General features: G+C 48.5%; 5 protein-coding genes across 7 annotated transcripts in view; 3 read left to right on the top strand and 2 right to left on the bottom strand.

The window, feature by feature from the left end:
* The first annotated feature begins 1,278 nt into the window (after nt 1-1,278).
* Nucleotides 1,279-2,756, top strand: LOC128267742 (uncharacterized). Its single transcript, XM_053004643.1, has 3 exons — nt 1,279-1,420; nt 1,883-2,069; nt 2,132-2,756. The coding sequence occupies exons 1-3, from the start codon at nt 1,279-1,281 to the stop codon at nt 2,754-2,756; spliced, it is 954 nt and encodes a 317-aa protein (XP_052860603.1).
* A 2,892-nt stretch (nt 2,757-5,648) lies between these two features.
* LOC128267800 (uncharacterized) lies at nt 5,649-7,148 on the top strand. The gene is made up of 4 exons (XM_053004725.1): nt 5,649-5,981; nt 6,248-6,776; nt 6,853-6,969; nt 7,035-7,148. The coding sequence occupies exons 1-4, from the start codon at nt 5,649-5,651 to the stop codon at nt 7,118-7,120; spliced, it is 1,065 nt and encodes a 354-aa protein (XP_052860685.1). The 3' UTR covers nt 7,121-7,148.
* Nucleotides 7,149-7,248: 100 nt separating this feature from the next.
* Nucleotides 7,249-8,557, bottom strand: LOC128267345 (NF-kappa-B inhibitor-interacting Ras-like protein). 2 transcript variants are annotated; one of them, XM_053004157.1, is made up of 4 exons: nt 8,311-8,557; nt 8,003-8,239; nt 7,899-7,941; nt 7,249-7,796 (listed from the first exon to the last, which is right to left on the bottom strand). In XM_053004157.1, exons 1-4 carry the CDS (start codon nt 8,422-8,424, stop codon nt 7,597-7,599), a joined length of 594 nt encoding a protein of 197 aa, XP_052860117.1. In that variant the 5' UTR covers nt 8,425-8,557; the 3' UTR covers nt 7,249-7,596. The 2 variants fall into 2 exon arrangements, with proteins under 2 accessions (XP_052860117.1, XP_052860116.1); XM_053004156.1 differs by having other exon boundaries at nt 7,249-7,941.
* Nucleotides 8,558-9,124: 567 nt separating this feature from the next.
* On the top strand, nt 9,125-14,672 carry LOC128268433 (eukaryotic translation initiation factor 5A). Of its 2 annotated transcripts, none has more exons than XM_053005524.1 (4): nt 9,125-9,180; nt 12,467-12,934; nt 13,000-13,198; nt 13,327-14,672. In XM_053005524.1, exons 2-4 carry the CDS (start codon nt 12,726-12,728, stop codon nt 13,399-13,401), a joined length of 483 nt encoding a protein of 160 aa, XP_052861484.1. In that variant the 5' UTR covers nt 9,125-9,180; nt 12,467-12,725; the 3' UTR covers nt 13,402-14,672. The 2 variants fall into 2 exon arrangements, with proteins under 2 accessions (XP_052861484.1, XP_052861485.1); XM_053005525.1 differs by lacking the exon at nt 9,125-9,180 and adding an exon at nt 9,223-9,241.
* A 2,826-nt stretch (nt 14,673-17,498) lies between these two features.
* The window catches only part of LOC128269274 (nucleolar MIF4G domain-containing protein 1), a 3,469-nt gene continuing 1,225 nt past the window's right edge, over nt 17,499-19,742 (bottom strand). The window contains exons 3-4 of the mRNA XM_053006687.1: nt 18,531-19,742; nt 17,499-18,474 (exon numbers count right to left, since the gene is read on the bottom strand). The exon at nt 18,531-19,742 is cut by the window's right edge and continues 5 nt beyond it. Coding sequence (XP_052862647.1) covers nt 17,499-18,474; nt 18,531-19,742 — 2,188 coding nt within the window. The remainder of the gene's footprint in view (nt 18,475-18,530) is intronic.

Genomic DNA, 19,742 nt, shown 5'->3' with positions numbered 1-19,742 from the left:
ACAACAGAAGCAATTTATCGCCCAGGAAATCGAAAGCAAAGTAACGGATAAAGTTGACAGCTGCATGGTTCCTGCTACCCGTCTATAGAAGAGTTAATGGTGGCAAATTGTCAATTGTTCTACAAAAATTACCGTTCGAGGGTTTCTACGGCAGTGATAGAAAGACCTGAACTCCTCGGAAGGTGGACCGAGCTAATCCTTTCTTTCCGATTGATATCATTGTTGATTGAGTGCAAGTATTAATGGTACCCCACAGTTTTCCTATACCGAGAAACCGCTACGTTACTACACGCAATGAACCTTGCAATTAAACCTTCTTTTTACGACCTCACACTTTGCATTCCCGGAGATAGAATTGTGGTTTTTCTCATTTTCCTAAACTTCTGCGCTCTTCAGTTCTTCCTAGAGGGGATTGAATTACATCGTTGAAGAAGGGTACAAACCTCGTTAGTAGTTGCTACACTGTTACTTGAAAATCACTACTCAACCCGTAACCCACACAATGAAGGATGCGAGTATTCACCGTTTCGTCAGACTAAATATCCAGGCTGAGAGGTGCATGAAGAGAGCAAACAAACAAAAACCCAATTGAACCCAGACTTTCACACACGAGTTATTACACGAAACCGAGAGGCTAACCGAGAGTTAGGACGACAAAGTCGGAGAAGGTGGTCCTTTGCCAGCGAAGTGATGTGACGAAGAAAACGAATTAAAACTGAAAAGCAAAACATGAATAAAGATAGCGATTAAGTGATAAACCCAACAAAGGGACTCGTTTTAATTTGGTTTTCTTCCCGGTGGAGGGTGACATTTCAGGATCTTCGAAGATATCTTCAACAGAGCCATAAATGATAACACTAAATATTAGTTTGACCCCTCTGAACCTTCTCGAACTTCTCAGGTAAGGAATCTCGGAAATCATCACGAAATGATAGGTCGGTCCGTAAATAGCGTAGCTACTTATTACGCCATCCATGAGTACGAAATCTCAAATACCTCACGCGTCTTTTCATGCCGACAGCGTATTATGTCATTTCTAAAACGTGTCCGCCATCCAAATCGCCGGATACAAACAACGTCTCGCGTCGTCCGATCGGATTTGTTCGGCCACAACTTCGGTTGTTGTGCTTACGCACGATCGAGCGTTGCGCCACCAACACAAGCGTCCAAACCTAAACCCACCGAAAAGACTAAAATCCAAAATTTCGCGCGATCAGTCAGTTTCCGAGCTCCAATCTCTGCGGCATAGCTTCGTGGTGCGCGCCATCGCAACGCAACATGGCCAAAGAGGAATCAAAGTACGGCTTTAAGGATAGGGCTAAGGCCGAGGAGTCACTGGAGCTGCTGAAAAGCGAAGACTCAAAGTACCAGCTACTAACCGTGCGCGGTTTAATCGGAAGGGCCAAGCGTGTACTAACACGTAAGTATCTAACTAATGCGCTACCGCCGCCGCCCCTTGGCAAGGCCATCTAGTGACGAGTGTCCGAATGATGTCACGCACTTGTTGGAGACCGACGCATCCAACCACCACCGAACGGTTTCTAATTCCAACGAGAGGGGCGTTTGGTGACATTGGATATTTATAACCGTGATGATCTTTTCGGGTTTCTATTTTTCTAAGCCATGCGTGTGATAAAGTTGTTGCGGTTGTCGATCAACATTTGCAACAGTACACGGAAGTTATTTTTATCAACGCCACCGTACTTGTTGACCGCGTTTCATAATATTTCGGTTTTATGATGGTGGCCATTACGCAGTTCACACAAACATTGCTCTTTGTAGGCATCGGATTAGATATTTAGCCCCCCCTTTTACCTATCGTTAAAGTTATCGAATCCTTTGCTATTCCTTCATTTTCTTTTTCGCCAACCATCCCGTTCAGTGACGAAAGCGGATGACAAAGTGTCCAACATAAAAGCGGCCATTGAAACGTTTGAAAAGTGGCTCGAGGAAAACAGCACCACATCCAGCGGCTCGAAAAATGCAAAACCGAAAGATTCGGAAGAAAAGGTGGAAACCGTACCGGGCTTGGGTTTCAAGGATAAGCAGGCCGCGGAGCAGACACTACGGTGTGTATGGAACACCAAATGCCGGCAAGATGCAAATAGTTGATCCTTCGTTTACTCCACAGCATACTGAAGGATCGTGATCCGGACTACCAGAAGCTGGCCATTAAGGGTCTACTGGGCAGCGCCAAGCGAGTGCTGCCGGCCACCAAGAACCCGGACAAGCTCAACTCAATCAAGGAGGCCGTGGCGCTGTTTGAGGAATTTCTCGAACGATTCGATCGCGAAGAGCGGGGAAAACAAAACCTGCCCTATCTCGCCGTTGACCTCGTCCGTTCTCTTCCGAAACCAACCAAAAGTAACCCGTTGGCCGAAGATTTTCTGCACTGCTACGAGACGGTGGCAAAGGGCAACTACAAACACCTCCGGACGAAGGCTCCGCGGGACGATACCGATTCGCCGACATGGGACATTGTTCGCAATCGGCAGCTGCGGGAGCTACTGAAACCGGAGCCCAGTGTGAAGTTGTTCGACCCGGAAGGCAAACCAACCGAGGTCCACTTGCAACTCGTACAGTGGGCCTACAGTCCGCAGGTGGAAAAGCTGAAGAGTTACGCAAGTAGCCATCATCGCAAATCCAGTCCGAAAAGAGACCGAAAACGTGCCCGTTCAGCGTCCTCGACCGATAGTGACGAGGAACCAACGCTGAAAAGCGCAAAGGACGGAGCGAGAAGAAAGTCCAAAAAATAAGACCAATAAAAATCGTACGCGATGCTGGATATCCAACTGTTATCATGTTTCACTGCAATGGATCATGTTTCACTCCTGTACAAAATATTCATTATTTTCATCGTTCGATGAATGAGTCATAAGTACGTCAGGCACTGTTCCGGACCAACTAGTGTCCCCTTGGTATCCTTTCAGGACGTAATTCAGCTGAAGACCGAATAAAACCGTATCGATTGGCATTCGGTGGTCGGTTGGTTGTTGCAATTTCTGATCGATACACAACTATGCAGCATATAATTATAGTAATTGAAAATATTTAATTCAACGCACAGCCAATTCCACAACGGTGTGCCCGTAGCCAACAGTAGACAAACTCCATTCATGGTCTTACCGATTTAAATCAGAGAAAAAATGTTCAAGAAAAATCATTGAAAATTGTTTACCAAATCAAAATTGAGTTGATGATGCATAAGTTTGATTATGTTTAGACGTAACACGTTTTTCTCTCTATCTATCTCTGTATCTTTGTCCACTGTGAAACTAACCTAACCCAAAACTATGGCCAGGAGGTTTGCACTAATCCCAACGACGATCCCTCATAGCAGATGATAACGAACGACACATTCTCACCTTATCAACCGCCTTTTTAATGCACGTAATCGAGACGCTTGGCTGAGTTAGCTGCGTAAGTATTAATCAAGTGGATCGGCCAAAACAATGGTTGCCCTTGTTTGCGACTCGCTGCCGGGTGATGGTGGATGTTTTTAATCGCTGATTAGCTTTTTAGTGACATGCCTTTTTACATGCCCCAAGCCCATTAGCGCCCTGACATGTTCTTCCGCAAGTGATTCATCGGCACGGAATTAGATTTGAATTAGCAGTTAGAATTGCAAACACACACACCCCAGGGTACACCATTTAATCACGTCTTTTATTGGACAGGGAATGGTCACTTGTCTCGTGCTCGATCGGGCAAATTTTGATCCGTCCGTTTCGGGGTGGTCCGTTTCCTAACTCAGCCCAAACTGAACCTGTTATCTTATCAGCTGTAGCCGTTGGAGTTTGGCGCAACGAGGGGCATGTGAAATGAAAGGGGAACGAACCCGTGGGTTTTTTGGGTAATGATATTTTTCTCAGTTTTCACTCTCAAGTCTCAACGTTTAGACAACGTCGCGATGCAGTATATGTCCAGAACGAAACGTTCGGACGAACTTCCGATCTACCTTTTTGCGTTTATTTGCCAAATTTACTGCCTTTTACTACGGCAGATCATTTCCGTGCGTGACTTTGGCCGCCATGACGAAGCCCGCCATGTGGGGTGTCGATAATGTAGATCGCGATAAAAAGCAGCGACTCATAGACGCACTCGTCGTGTGTATCAGTTTTTGTCCTACATTTCCCAGCCTGTATCCAGCTATCAATAACTTTCCGCAATGGATGAATGTACCCGGTAACACTTTTGCTGACCACGGATTGTTCGTCAGTGCTGATTAGAACGTCGACCGGTGTGGTTGCTTTTAGCGCGCGGCCCCTGTGTAAGGTTCCGGAAGCACACACGTGACTGCTGACACTAGCCGGTTGACGGTTGATAAATCGATCCGATCGTCGGTGTTCGTCGTAATCTGTTCGTGATCGAAACTGTGATCCGGAAGATAAGTGTACGTTGGTTTTATTTACTGAAAAGTACTATACATCCAGTAAACTACAAATCTGCTGGAGTATAATGTGAAATAACGTAGTGATTGCTTCGACAGTTTAGGCCATTCAAACGGCTGGCTGAATCTGACTGCCGAGAGAATGACTATCCATACCGCTCGTAGTTGTGATATCGGGGGTTGAAGAAATAGCCGCGAAAAGGCCCCGCTCCTGAAGTATCTCACCCAACTGCACCATCTTCAATCGAGAATCAATATTGACGCGCTGTGCAATCGCATTCGTTGACGCGAACGCAATTAGGCATTGTGGGAACTGAACAAATATCAATGAGTCGCGAATGCTATTGATTGTGCAGTACACTAAGGCAAATGTTCTTAAAACGCTGTCGTACGTCGGGTCGTCTTTATTGCGTGGCCCCTATTCCAAGGACTTGTTTGGCCAGTGATTGCTAGACTAACAGTCGGCGAAACAAATCAAACAGCAAATTAGCGATTAGGACGGTTTGCTTCCAATTTCTTCGCTCTGTGTCTGCAGTGAATTCCATGGAGAACCTAACATGATGGCAAACGATTCCGACTGAAACATTTGTAAAGTAGTCTAAAGTTTATCGATGTTTAAATTTAACGAACGCAAGTTTTAAGCTGCTACCCAGGCTTCAGCTCAGTGCTTTAGGTGGTTACAAATCGTTTTTTCGAAGCCAAGCTGTAGATTTTCTTACAGACTTGGCTAATGGTGAAAATATCTAATCTTATCGACAACGTCAACCGCCGTTAAATCACGGACGTAGGAAAAGTTCAATCATTTCTCTTCTATTTCTCGGTATCGTTGGGGTTGCGCGTTTCTAGAGATGACTAAACGCCATAACATTCGTCCCTCTGCCCCGACCTGTAATCAATGAACCAGATAACAGGTGTTAAAGATGTTCTCATCGCGCAGTGATGTTAGTTGTTGCGATGTGTACGTCCATGCCCCTGGTATCAACCCGGTGTATAATAATCTTTATCATGAAAGATAACGATAAACGATGAAGGATTTGTATCACGGTGTGTGACCCTTACCACGAAATATTTACGAAAACTGATAAAACCGTACCGTAACTGAAACCTGCCACATTTAGGGTGCCGCCGGTGCGCACCCATTCATACGATGATGAAACTTAGATGATGAGAGCCAACAACTCGATCATTAATCCTGATCCTATTTTCTTTTTCACACAGGATCGGTCACCCCTTTGCAAAGGACTAGTACTTATTCGCTATGGTACAGAACGACCCATTACTGGTGGAGTATCAGGGTGAGTGGTATGATCTATCGGCGTTTGCGCACAAACATCCCGGTGGCAAGAACTCTCTCGCTGGGCTACACGACAGAAACATGGAGGAACGGTTTGCGCGTGCCCCCGGACATTCCCAGGCGGCCAAATATCTGATGAAGGAGTACAAGATCAAACCACTAGATTCCGGGCGGCACGCGAAACAGAACGGATCGAATGGTCTCCGAAATGGTCTTCACTCTCGCAACGGACTACACGACAGCGGAACACGAACGGGTGCGGACGACCTAACACACCTCACGGACGACAGTATGGAGGTACGTACGCGTGGGGCCAAGGGGTAGAACAACTGTACTTCCTTATCGTTACAACCAATCGCCGCGACATTGCGACATCGCTATCATCGGCCCCGGTTATCAGAGCCGTGAATTGTGGGGTAACGGACGCGATGTTTCGTGAACCACTCCTCAGTGCTCGTTATCTGCTAAGCTTCGCGCGCGAAATGTGTGTCTGTCGTGCTTCTGTGGCTTATGTAATCGCGACGCTGTAATCTTATCACGCATTGTAATCCCTTCTCCGGCAGCACTTGGTGGATTGGAGAAAGCCGATGCTCTTTCAAATACACAAAATAGGACCCCAATATGCCGAATGGGTGAACAAACCGGTCGACCGGGAGCTGCGCCTGTTGGGACCGTCCTGGTTGGAAAACATGACAAAAACTCCGTGGTGGATCGTTCCCGCGTTCTGGATACCGGCCATCTGCTACATCATACACCTCGGCAGCCAAGATCTGGCCACCGAACGGCGCTTCAGCGAAGCGACACAGTCGTTTTTCACGATTGACCTGTACCTACACCTGCTGATCGGCAGCATCGTCTGGACGTTGCTCGAGTACTCGCTGCATCGCTGGGTGTTCCATCTGGACCCGAAGTACAATCGGTTCCTGCAAACGTTCCACTTTCTTATCCACGGCCAGCACCACAAGGTTCCGTTCGATCCATACCGGCTAGTGTTTCCCGTGCCACCGGCGATCCTGCTCACCACCATCTTCTATCAGCCACTGTACTACCTGTTTCCGTTCCCCAGAATTACGCTTGCCGGCGGTTTAATAGGTATGATAAGGGGTTCGACAGATGCCTCTTCGTTAAAAGGGCTGCTTATTAAAAGGGAGTTTACTTATTTCTGAAGGTTACCTTACATACGACCTCATCCACTACTACCTCCACTATGGAAGTCCCTCCGGAGGCCATTTGTATCACATGAAGCGTTATCATTACTCGCACCATTTCGTTCATCACGATCTCGGTAAGTTGCCAATAGTATCTCCGAGAGACCGTTTTATTCATTTGTGACTTAATTCATCGCTACAGGATACGGCATTAGCAGCGACGTATGGGATAAACTGTTCGGAACGCGCATCGTGCTGGCGAAGCTGAAATATCTTCTCAAATGGTGATCACAGCAGGTGGAGTGGCCAATGGAACCTTAAGATTGTTCTTGGGCTGTAAGACTTTGTTATAAATAAAACAAACAACACGGTGTACGCATGGTTTATCATTACACATCTTTATATAGAGTCAGACTGAGAGTTCGCTCAGGAAAATTGCAATTTAAGTACCAATGGTGCTACGAACGAAGGGTTGTCACAGACAAGAACTAAAATACGTTGCCACTAAGGGGCTGAGCCGTTTCGTTTGGGGTAAAACAATAAAAATAAACAATTAAGCACAATACATTGCACCCCCGGGTAAGGTCGCTACCGAATACTGTCTCTAACATACGTTAAATACTATGAGGAAAAGCTCACAAATGCTGGATAGTGTGTGCCAGAGGCCAGTGAGAACACCTCCCAAACGCTCGTACTTCGCGTTCGTGATTCTTCTTGGTTGGTTGTTTTTTGGTTTCACTATGCTCCGACAGCCGACCGGGCCACTAGCTGTTGTCCACCTTGGAGGCTTTCTGCGTCAGCTGCCGGAAAGAACTCTTCGTCTGGGTGGGATACAAGCGGATGGCGAGCTGAACGAACGGTTCGTAAAGGGAGGCCCGCTCCATCGCGTTGACCATGTAGTGTTTGATGCGTTCCCGAGCGCACCAGTTGTTGGCCCGGTTGAGGTTCGATTCGGTAAGATCGGTTTGGTTGCTGATTTGGTGGCTACCGTTGCTGTGAAGATTCCCGTTGGACGCGGGCCCGAAACCACCGGGAGAGCTGCTGCTCGGCGAGGTCCCGGCCGAACGTGGCTGGCGCGAGTGCATGTTTGCTATCACAATAATAATCATCTGCAAATGGAACGGCGGATAAAGTGTCGGACAAAACGGGCGAAGGCCGTGTGCGCCATACCTCTTTCTTTTCCTTGTACTTATCGATATCACTTTTGATCCCGGCCAGCATGTCTAGGCTGGCGGGATCGCTCGGATCGTACACGAGTATGAAGGCGTCCGGATACAGCAGATAGTGGCGCGGAAGCTGCACATTGCCCTGCAGCCCCGCCGTATCGTAGATGCGCAGCATGTCTCTGCTCCCCTTTCCGGTGTCGATACTAGCCACGTACGTGTCCTCAATCGTGCTGTGCAGTTCCTGTTCAAACGATAGTAACGGTAAAGGGTGAGCACTTTCTGATCGTGCGCTAAACAAGGTAATATACGCACCGAACCGATGGAAACGTTGCCGTAGATGAGTTGCTCCAGGATGGCCGTTTTACCGACCGCTTTTCCACCGCATATTACCACCTTGCTCACTTTACTGATTTTCGACGTAAGCATCTTCTCGGGGCGGCCGCTGGTCGCGTGGAAGCTGAACTTCAACAACCGCAAATTGGTGCCAACTTCTGCGGGGTCTAATTATCCGCTCTCATAGTGGTGTCGGAGAGGACGTATCCGGTTCGCAGAGGGTTCACAGTGGTTGGTGGCGAAGAAGGTATCTAATGAGATCGTGGGAATCGCTGCACAAAAACAACGGTTGTTTACGGTCGAGCGAAGGGGCAATGACATTAGCTGTCAGCCAATTTTCACCATCCTGTCATCCGTATTCACCACGACTTCACCACCAAAAACGCATTGAAGTTTTTTTCTCCAATCAGAATCAAAACGACAGACGATTTTTACTCGAATCTCAACCATATAAATTTAAATCCGTTACAACGGTTTTAATAAGGGTTTTTCTACACCGCCGAATTTCGAGAATCTATCGGGAGGATGCTGCAAATCATTATTGACGCATGGTTTACTGAATAGATTATTTTAGCATTTTTTACTGTTTTAATTTCACGTTTATCCGTGTTCTAAGCTCATTTTCCAATGTCGACCGCACACCGGAAATGAAGCTACCGGCTGCCAACCGAAACGCACCTTTCGGTGGCAAAACGCACATTTGCCGATCCATCAACGTAACCTGCGGCTGTCAGGCGCTCGACGGTCGGAGCGCGAATCGTGCCGTCTCGCTCGCCCATCGCGATGTGTTTCCGCAACTAACGCCATAGTTGCGATCTTCTTTTGTCCGTGACCATTTTGATCACACATGTGAGTAGCGACATTCTGCCGGAGTGCGTACGGGAAAGTGTGTAAAATCTGTTCCAAATCGGTAATTGGCCACACGATATGGCACTGTGGGTGGTGTGGAAGGCGCTGCGGCCGAATGTGGGTGCGCTCGGTGGCTGGATTCGGTGTAAATTTGGTGTTCAAAATTTTCGCTCCCAAACCGAGAGCACCTCCTCCGGTGTACGGTACGGTAACCGTGCGCCCAGCAACGCAACCGGGAAGCGGCCCCCAAAGTGGCGTGTGGCGGTGATGATGATGATGATGACGATAGGCGATGGGTGATGACGAAGTTCAATCCTGGCTAGTAACTGGACCCTCCCCCCGCCCGTGTTCCCGACCCGGCGTTCGTGCGGTTGTGTTCATGCTGAAGATGAGTGCATATTTGGTCGGGGTCCTTTTTTTTTGCTGTCTCGCTCCCACGGGTCACCAGTGTTAAGCGATATCAACATGCCAGTGTTCCGCACACACGATTTCTCTCCTCGGGTGCGGCGGAGGAGCATAGGTCTTGTGCCGCCGGAAAGGCTCCCCAGCCCGGACAAACACCGGAGCGGCAACGGCGACGACGGTGGCGGTGGCGTCAGCGATGACCCTTACTGATCGTGCCCGTTGCATTTTCACCCCTTTTTGGTGGGGTGGGGTGAAAGGTTACTGCAGTGCAGTGGAACGTTTAGTTTGGTTCCTTATCAAACTCACTCACGGAATACATTTTGCCCACCCGGCAACCGATGGTTGTTGCATTTGGTCAGCCTTGTTTCGCCTGCCACTACTGTTGCCGTCCTGTGGGTTTTGCGGCTTGACAGGCACGAAGCAGTGTCGGGAAAGAGCGAGAGCGAGCGAACTTAAACGGAGCAATAGAAGTCTAATTGGAAAACGTACGCATGTATGCGTGGACGGGCAAATGTCAGGCCGTGACAGAGGGCAAGAATCCGATTGGAAAGCGTCGTGAGCACACAGAGAATATCGCCTTTTGAACGAGGACGGCATTTTCAGGTATTACGATCGATTTTCTGTTGCTACACAAATTGCATCCAGCAGAGACTCCTTGGACCAGTCCTGTGCGAACCCCGTCGCTGCCGTCGGCAAAGCCCAGCGAGAGTGAGTCAGCAAGTGTAGTGCAAATTTTGTTATAAGAAATGCGGCTCCAGTTGGAATCCCCCAAGAAGGTCCCCGGCTGCGGACGGTTTCACGTGTGACAGACGGGGAAGAGCGTGAGTGTGAATCGAAGACACGTTCCGTGTGTTAATTTGTAGATTTTCACTTTTCCATCTTAGCAACCTGTGCGGCTTGCGGCAGCTGACAAAAGCGATGCAATTTGTGTCCTTCGCATGGTCCACTTTTTTGTGCTGCAAGGATCACTGCACTTCCTCGGGTGGGCAGCAGTGGAGTTTCTCGCCAGCCCCCGGTGCGAGTGTCAACAGTTGACGTGGCTACCGCTCCGCACGTTGCAGTGTGGAGCCGGCCGGAACGCCGCAAACGGTTATGGTGTTGGTGGTGGTGGTGGCTGCCGTCTACACACGTTGATGGAAATCATCCCAACCGCTCGCTAGCTTCGAAATGAAAACAGTAAAAAGAAGTCGTGCAAAGGGACAGGCTTTTTTGGGTTTCCAATGAAGGAATTCCCTTAAATGTAGGACTATTTTTGGGCATCTTAAACGTGCTCTCGCCTCTTTTCATTGATTGCTTCGAACCCATTCGCTCTCTCTCGCTCTTTTTCTCCCCGCTGCTTATGTTCGTTCCCGCTCTCGCCTCGCTGCGCGACCGCCCGTCTCGCTCTGTCCTCCGGTAGGGCGTTACTTGGTGATTTTCGGGTTGGTGGTTTTTCGTCGCAAAGTGCGTATCTGCTACGGATCATCCTGTCTCTCTGTGTGTCCACATGATTTCTGTCTCCCCATCTGTCAGCTTACCGGCAACGGTGTGATTGTGGTGTGTGCAGCTAATAGAACCACTGAACGGGAAACACTGAAAACGCCACCGAAATGGGTTCAGCGTGACAATAGAGACTAAACTTTGGTGCGTTTAAAATGCTGTGACTACAAAGCAAACTAGATTGGGGATACTCTGTTAGTGCACTTCTAGTGGGACTTCTTGCACGTGTCTTTCACCAATTGGCCTTCGCTGCCCCTTTTCGGTGCATTTCTCCCCTTCGGGGCTTGTAATGAATTCTCACCGGCGTTCAGTTGAAAATAGAAAATCTTTCTTTTTACTTTCATCGCCATCTAAGACCAAATAATCGTTACTTGTTGCCCGTTCGGCGAAGGAAAAAGTTATCGCTGAATCACGGGCTCTATTTTTAGGGTATATGTTGCGGATGTTTCGATGCTGTTTGTTGCATCGTCGGTCTCAACTTCCGTCGACTTTTCGATCATTCCCGATCGATTCGACCCGGCACCAGCACCCAGCGGCATAGTGGAATCAAAATCATTAAGCATATGTAATTCGAATGAAAATAATTTCTCTCTCACCGAGACAGAAATCCTTCCAACGTGGAATCGGTTGAAACGCTCCGCGGGGTCAATGCTGACGATGGTATATCGGGTTGGGCACCCGATAAGACATCGGGCACCTCACAATCGAACCACGTCTTCCGACAATTGCCAACTGATAACGACGGGTGTTTACGTATTGCGGAATAGGGAACGAAAAAAATGGCACCACCGCACCATGTGCTCCAACCGAAAACCGATCGTTTTCCGTGTGGCCGCGTGTTACGGTGCCCCCCGGCGGATGCCACATAATGCTGATCTTTTATTCCTACACGCATAGCATTCCTAGTTAAGTGCCAACGGCGGTGTGCAATAAAGCGATTCGTATCGATGGCAGTTTAGCGCACTCGACCGATCGGAAAGAACACAGATGGGAGTGCCACCGATTCTGGGTTGATGTGCATCAAACCACGGGTCAGAGAGCATATTGTGTTGTTAGAGTTAGATGTTCGCCAATGTGTCTTTGCCCTTGAAATGCGGATGCGATATGGAGATCGAAAATTTGCAACGGATTATTGATTTCCTGCCGGATGTATGTGCGTTATGATGGAGAACCATCGCGTTGCGCCAAGGATTAAAGCCGTAATATCGGTAAACGCGCGATGCAGTACCGTTTGGGGTGTTCTACCGAGACTGTGCCGATCCGAAACATCCAGAGTCCCAGAAACTCCACAACCTCGCCCAGTGCCGCCGGAGTAGTGTGTACAGCTACCGATTTGTGACCACGCGCCGCATTATTAAGAGATTTTCGCTGATCCCTCTCTCACCTTTGTCCCTCATTGCAGCATAAGCAAGATCTAACGAAGATCCATCAGATAACTATTGCGCATATACAACAGCACTGTTTGTATAGCAGCATCATCTGGAGGACCGCAGGATCTGTGCATACTGACGTGTGTGTGTATAACCGGCACTTCTCGGAGCATTTTTGGGATCGTCGCCAACTGCGATCACATACCGACGAACGGGGAAAAACCACCGGAGGTGCTAGCGTTTTCTGTTGTTCCACGCATCCGCTGCTAAGACCCACGAAAAAAGTGCAAAATGGCAGAAATGGAGGATACCCACTTCGAGGCCGCCGACTCCGGCGCATCCCAAACCTTCCCGATGCAGTGCTCGGCTCTGCGTAAAAATGGTCACGTTATGCTGAAGGGACGTCCCTGCAAGATCGTTGAAATGTCTACCTCCAAGACCGGCAAACACGGACATGCCAAAGTTCACATGGTTGGCATCGACATCTTCTCTGGCAAAAAGTAAGGCTACGTGCGCCCATCGCTTTGAATCGCGTTCCTTCTAATCTTCATTCTCTGGTTCTCAGGTACGAAGATATTTGCCCTTCGACCCACAACATGGACGTCCCCAATGTCAAGCGCGAAGACTACCAACTGACTGACATTGACGACGGATTTTTAGTGCTAATGAGTGACAACGGTGACCTGCGTGAAGATCTGAAGATCCCCGATGGCGACTTGGGTACCCAGTTGCGCTCAGAGTTCGATTCCGGCAAGGAGATAGTCGTACGTATTCGCAATCCTCTCGCAACCAACCGGTTCCCCCGTGTGTGAAAGATACCGGAACCGATCCAGAACAAACGTTGTTAACATTTCTTTTGTCTTTCTCTCCACCAATCCAATTCCCCCCATAGTGTACCGTACTGAAATCTTGTGGCGAAGAGACTGTTATTGCCATCAAAAACAACACTGCAGCTGATAAAAACTAATACTTTGCCCGTTGCCCTACCAATAATATTCACACAAGCGAGCAGCAGCGAGAACAGAAGGAGCGGCGCAGGAGATAGAGAAGCAGAGCAAAAAGATCCATAGAATTGAAATTATCAGCAGAAAGCCAACATTCACCAAACACACACACCCGTACACACTCCCAGAGCACTACTTCCGTTCCTGTGTTCAACAGCAGCAGGATCAGCAGCATCAGCATCAGCAACAGCAGCGGCAGAACCAAGATCACCCTCAGCAGCAGCAGCAGCAAAAGTCGCGCTGAAAGCACCCCCGGAGGCATGAGAAATGAAAATAAACGTGAAAACATGCGAAATGCGGTAGCAATAACTAATGCTACTACCACTACTACTACTACTACTACTACTCTACCTACCAGAAGGAATGCACCATTGTTAAAAGAAGACTAATAATACCATCTTTGGAGAAAGTGATCCGTACTTGTTTCGTTTCCACTTTGGACTGGACTGGTGCTGTCAAAGAAAAAGGGACAACCGGGTAGGAAGCGAGATTTCAAATTCTTCTCGATCGATGATGATGATGATGATGATGCGAAAGCGGAACGCGGCGGACGATACCATTATTGCATTTTTTTCTGTTTGTTTTGTTTTGTTCCAACATTTCTAACGTGGAACGGTTGAAACGGCAACGCGTGCCTGGCCGGAAGAGTACGGAAGGAACTCATGTTAATAACACGAACGAACGATCAAGTGGTGCGTGTGCGGGGAGCGGTTTTCGTTAGGTTCTGCCTTGCCGTTAGGTTGTTGTGCGGGCGGGCGGGGGGGCGAAGAGAATACCATGCACAATTATAGATAACACGCGCAGCTGGGCGATGACTGTTTTTTGCTTACATTACTCGTAAGCAGAGAGATCCCCAGACGATCGCCGCCAGCGCCTTCGTCGTCGTCATTCGTTAGATTTGGAGCAGACAAAAGAAGACAGCAGGTGAGCGGGAGGTGTCGGAACAGAGCGTAGGAACCGCGGATGTGTAGGTGTAGCGAAAGCGAACGGAAGCGATAGTAGCAATAGTAAAACAGATTAATTCATAACAAACGAGTACTTTTCGAGAGAGAGAGACAATGGTTAAGAGTTTTGTGTTCGTTTTCTTATGGTTTTGTTTTTGCCTATTTTTTGCCTAAGAATAAATGCGCCTCCAACCCGCCAACATCGTACTCTATACTCTAACGAAACACAATGTTAAGCAAAAGACGAGAAACAAATCAATGGCTACACACAATCAAGCGGTTAAGTGCAACAAACCACTACCCCCCGGGGGCTGGCCGGCCGGCCGGTTGACGGTGCTCATCTTTAAACTGCGTGGCCCCCCCCAGAGAGTAGCGCGAGATGTGCACGCATGGTTGGCGACACAGCCGGCCATGGGAACAGGTCAAGCGGAGCGAATGATCTCCTCAACGGAATGGAACACGATCAGTAGGGGAGGTTGAAGATGAGACAGCCACCGGAAAGCCGACACACACACACAATCATTGACACCACAGCACAGAGCAAACCAATAGAGAAGGACGCGGCGCAAAATTCATACGGGGCGCGAGCGATGTACGTCCCGGCGTTACTCCAAATTGTTACTGCATAACGCGCAGAATAAAAAAAACGGTATAAAATAAACAGAAAACTGAGTAAAAATAAGAACCGAGAGACGCATAGAGTGTGGCAATTGCTGCTGGAACCGCCCGGGAAAAGGATATGTGGCCGGATGGAGCCGAACGAACAAGTGCTGGAAGCAATCAAATGCGCTTTAGTGCCACGGGGGGAGGCGCAACGTGGTAAATCCGACATTCAAAAAGTGTGTGTGTTTGTTGGTGGGGAGGGTAGGGAACAGTCAGAGAAGAGACAGATCGCGTTGGCATCACGATGGCCGATTTAGACTAGATCATTGGATCGGCCTCAAGCAAACACCGAAACAACATACAATAAGACGTTGATCGTTAGGTAGAAAGATTATGTGGGGCAACAACCAGTTTTACGTGGTGTCAACGGTGTCGGTCGCGGTAGGAGCTAGGGAGATAACCACACCAGAGATTCTCCAGCGTGTTGGAAAAGGGAAAAATGGAATAAAAAAAAACGGAAAAACATCAGTCACCAAACATCAATTCGGCTTTCTTTCTTCCGCTTCCGTCGCTCGCGAAGAAACAATGGGGGGCAAGCGCTACGCCTTTTTTGCGAGTCCTAACACTCGGTCAGTCCTCGTTTATCCGGTCTTAGCAACGCGGAAGCAATATTTCTTTTAATAAATGTTAAATTCCTGGGGACAGCAAAGCGCAACATAACGAAGTTTAACACCGCTGTTCGGTCTCGGTTTTTCGCTCTGTCCTTTTAGTTTCTACCCTATGTCGAAAGAAATCATCCACACACGGCGCAATGCAGCGCAACGCTTTATGGTTGGCTGCGCCACGTGCATTCAAAACACGTGTGCGCCGGGTAGACAGGCTCGGAGCGAATATGGGAGCAAGCGCGTTGAGAGACAGATATAAAACGAATCTTACGGCGGGCGGACACAAGAATTTGATTACAAATATATAGTACCGCACTAAAACACGGTGTGTGACTTATAGAGAGAGGGGAAACAAAGATTATTAAAGGCATGCAAGAAAAAAATACTAGGATAAAATATAATAAAATGGAACCAGGAAGTAAACCGTATGTGTGTGTGTGGACGAATGCGCGTCCCAGCAACAGGGACGAGAGAGCGTACTGTGTGGTGGCCAGTTTACGGACGAGGGCACAGGTGCAGGACATACCGAACGCCGAAAGAATGATAGATAGTACGCACGCTATACTATGGAGAATAGCGAGGATTAGGAAACAATATTATGCGCCTACGGTGGCCGCGAAATTGGTAGAAGCGAGCAAGAACAATACTATATTCTCAACCACACGCCGCAACCCTTACGGGGAAGGATGAGCCCCGAAGAAGCCGGAACTACTAGGTCGTTAGCTTTTTTACGTTTTCTTTTTGCATGATCACGGCCACGGCCAAGGTTTCCATTGTTGCCAGCAACGTGAACCTCACAGGGAGTTTTTATATTAAGCAAGAGCAAGATTGGTTATTGGAGTTTGGTTCGTAAGCAATTTGCATTTTTGACAGACATTCTGATATTTTAAATTCATGAGCTACTTTGATTTTGTGGATTTTTTGCTGGATTGTTGCAAACTATAGGGCCAATTTAACGAAGAAACTAAACTTTAAACACATGTTATGCGAAAATGTTATTTCTTTTCACGTTTCATATTGATTTCGTAAATGGTTCCAAGATCTGTTTCGAAACTGTTAGCTAATAGATATGGCAAAACAAACCGATATACCCCGACACCCGACATTGGAATCTTAAAGCAAAGCGGAAACGCGGAACACTGGCAAAAGGGCAAAACAATAACTACACTGGCGAACACATAGCGGACAGCAAACAATGCTACAACACAACAAAACCACAAACCCCACAACTAATGGTTAAACTGAAACGCGTATTTGTCAAACCCCTAATCATCCCAGGCAAACAGTTATCGAAAGCAAGGAGCAAAATAAATTTGTAAAAGATTTAACACTATTAAACTAGCCAAAAACTAATTGGAACAATAGCGGAGTGTTTAGCATCTCCAACGTAAGCCAACAAAACTATCGACTGGAGGAGGCAGCAGCGGGCACGGGCGAATCCGTGGACCTAGTGGGGTACACTAACGGGGCCCGTAGAGGAACAGGAAATCAAAAGCTGAGTAACACCACAAACCGTCAACTTCTTGTGAGAAGCTACTCACGGGAAGTGGGCAGAAAGGAGGGAACTAACGAAAGAGAGCTAAGAAAAACGCACGTGACCCGGCCAAACAATCTCAGTGGAAAGCATGGAAACAATCGTTAAAGAAAAGTGAGTGAACCGCCAAGAGCGGCGAGAGTTTCGGGATGAAGGAACTGAGGAACACTAAGGTTGCGGTGCAAAACGAGAACGAGAACACAAACGAAAACCCCGGAGTATGTATAAATAAACCAAACTGCTCTCGAAAAAAAAAAAACATCAACAACCGAGTTCTTTATATTTATCAAAACAATCTTTTTCCCATCGTCACGTTAGTCATCATCGAACTGAACTCGGGAATCGTCCGAGGTCAGTAGATGGTCCGCTTCTTTGATGCGATTTTGCAACAGTAGCAGCTGTTCCTGCGGTAGGCTCTGGTTCGTTTGGCTGCCCCGGGCCAGAAAGTGGTGCATAAAGAGGCGCAGACTATCCTTGAACGCCTTCAGCTTGTAGCTCGACGTGATACGGCTGAATACCAGCAGACACTTGTTCTCGTCCGCCGCCAACAGTAACCCCAGCATCACCTGCCGCATCAACCGCAGGGTTACCTTATCGATGTCGGAAAAGTCGATCACCTTGAGGCAGGAAAGCGGTAGGCCTCCTTCCGCGATCAGATGCGTAACATAGTGGCCTAAGTTGCGCAACTGTTGCTGCTTGAGCGCGTGTATCTCTTTCAACCGATCCCACAGTGCAAACTGGATCGCCAACTGGTAACGGCGATCGTACTCGCAAAACTTTTGCGACAACACGCTATAGTACGGATTGTAATCCTTCTCCGCCAGGCTGCAGTGCATGATAACCGAGACCACGATGCGCAGATCCTTGATCGACAGTCGCAGCAGTTTATCGAAGGCGTCCAAAAAGTCCTCCGCACTCATCAGAATGCAGAACACGTTGCGCCGGTCATCCGTGTTCATGCGCTGTTGGCGTGCCAGCTCTAGAAGCTGCTCGCTAAACTCGCCACCGGTACCATCGCGATCGGCAGAAGGGCCATTTCCCTGTCCCGGCGTGGCTGAAGTGGGAGCACCGTGCCACGCCGAGCCAACGAGCCACCATTTGCCGCGCTCGGGGATGTTCACGATATCCTGCAGGCCGATGTTGAGCGTCGAGATGTACTTTCCACTCGTGATCATTCCCTTCAGCAGCTTCCGGAAATGGTCCACCAGGGTCGGATCGTACTGCGGTATCTTGTTCATGTTGTTGTTCTTCACCGCCAGCAGCGTATCGAGCATAAACCTAACACGCGGACTGTAATGTAAAGAGTGTTAAAATGGCATTCAAACGCATCACCCGCCTTTTCTTACTCATTCTTCAGTTCATCCGGAGCGGAAGCCGCTTGCTTTTGGACGGCCACGATCAAATCCTTTAGCGCGAGTGGATCGTCCTTGCGCAAGATAAACCCGATCGTACGGAGCACGAGTAGAATGCATTCGACGGCCTTTTCATTGAAGCATTCGAGTAGCTTCCGTAGCACCTCGTAAACGAGCTTTCCCTTGACGATATCGAATGTGTACAGATGGCACAGAATCTGGACACAGTTGTCCAACTGCTTCTCCTCGTTGGCGATCGTGGCGATCGTTTGAGCTTGCGCGAGAAACCGGTCGGCGACCGTTTCTAGAAAGTGCGATCCAACTTCACTGCCGACGTTCGCGTGCAGAATGGCCACCAGCAGTGTGTGCTCGAGGACCATCCGCTCCGGGGTGAGGCTAGGGGCCACGATCGCTTCCAGTACGAGGCTCGTCAGTGTGCTGTTCATGTCGTAGCGTGCATTTTGCATGTACAGATTGTCCAGCTCGATCGAGATTCGGTGTACGTTTGATTCCGCCAGCCGATTGATCTGACCCTTCAGCTGCCGTTTGAGGCGCAACAATTTTTCCTGTTGCTTCGGATCCGTCGCGGTGCCCGTCTTGGATGCTTCGAGCTTCGCACGCAAATGTGGCGGAACGTACTTGCTGCCCGATACACCAGCAGCAGCAGCAGCCGGATCCTCTTTGATCACGTTTCCCGCTTTGTCTCGCTTGCGGCCATAAATGTCTTCCCAGGTGCCATCGTCTGCCGGTGGTTTGGCTGGATCATCCCGTTCGGAATCAGCATCCAAATCATCGAGAATATCATCCAATCCATCATCTCCATCGTCGTCGTCGTCGTCGTCGAAACTGTCGTCGGATTCTAGTTCTTCTTCCGACACAACCCGTACGAAGGGTTTCTTATTTTTCACTTCTTTTTGTGATTTATTGCTCGATTTTAGCAGAACGAAACGTCCGGGACGATTCGATTCATCCTCTTCCGATGAATCCTCCTCCGAGGTAGGTTTTTTACTTGTGCTTTGCTTTTTATCGGTCGATTTCTTTCTATCGATCGCGAATTTAACCTTTCTCTTTTTACTTTCCGGCACATCTAGCTCATCCTCGGTGCTCTCTGCTCCTCGGTCTGGTTCCTCGGTTCCATCGGATCCCGAGTAGAGTTCATCGTTCTCGGAGTAATCCGACTCTTCACCGTCGTCACGATCATCCAGT

Source organism: Anopheles cruzii, chromosome 2 (assembly GCF_943734635.1).
Source record: "Anopheles cruzii chromosome 2, idAnoCruzAS_RS32_06, whole genome shotgun sequence".
Classification (NCBI taxonomy): Eukaryota; Metazoa; Arthropoda; class Insecta; order Diptera; family Culicidae; genus Anopheles; species Anopheles cruzii.
This window is presented reverse-complemented; position numbering and strand designations above follow the sequence as displayed.

What these genes read in the sequence shown, in the direction of transcription:
- LOC128267742 (XM_053004643.1), top strand. Translation starts at nt 1,279, where the DNA reads ATGGCCAAAGAGGAATCAAAGTACGGCTTTAAGGATAGGGCTAAGGCC. An exon ending in GGCCAAGCGTGTACTAACAC is followed by an intron (nt 1,421 to 1,882) that starts GTAAGTATCTAA and finishes CATCCCGTTCAG; the next exon opens with TGACGAAAGCGGATGACAAA. An exon ending in GCCGCGGAGCAGACACTACG is followed by an intron (nt 2,070 to 2,131) that starts GTGTGTATGGAA and finishes TTTACTCCACAG; the next exon opens with CATACTGAAGGATCGTGATC.
- LOC128267800 (XM_053004725.1), top strand. Translation starts at nt 5,649, where the DNA reads ATGGTACAGAACGACCCATTACTGGTGGAGTATCAGGGTGAGTGGTAT. An exon ending in TCACGGACGACAGTATGGAG is followed by an intron (nt 5,982 to 6,247) that starts GTACGTACGCGT and finishes CTTCTCCGGCAG; the next exon opens with CACTTGGTGGATTGGAGAAA. An exon ending in GCTTGCCGGCGGTTTAATAG is followed by an intron (nt 6,777 to 6,852) that starts GTATGATAAGGG and finishes TTATTTCTGAAG; the next exon opens with GTTACCTTACATACGACCTC.
- LOC128267345 (XM_053004156.1), bottom strand. Translation starts at nt 8,424, where the DNA reads ATGCTTACGTCGAAAATCAGTAAAGTGAGCAAGGTGGTAATATGCGGT. An exon ending in GCAACGTTTCCATCGGTTCG is followed by an intron (nt 8,240 to 8,310) that starts GTGCGTATATTA and finishes TCGTTTGAACAG; the next exon opens with GAACTGCACAGCACGATTGA. An exon ending in AGTACAAGGAAAAGAAAGAG is followed by an intron (nt 7,942 to 8,002) that starts GTATGGCGCACA and finishes TTCCATTTGCAG; the next exon opens with ATGATTATTATTGTGATAGC.
- LOC128268433 (XM_053005524.1), top strand. Translation starts at nt 12,726, where the DNA reads ATGGCAGAAATGGAGGATACCCACTTCGAGGCCGCCGACTCCGGCGCA. An exon ending in GACATCTTCTCTGGCAAAAA is followed by an intron (nt 12,935 to 12,999) that starts GTAAGGCTACGT and finishes TCTGGTTCTCAG; the next exon opens with GTACGAAGATATTTGCCCTT. An exon ending in ATTCCGGCAAGGAGATAGTC is followed by an intron (nt 13,199 to 13,326) that starts GTACGTATTCGC and finishes TTCCCCCCATAG; the next exon opens with TGTACCGTACTGAAATCTTG.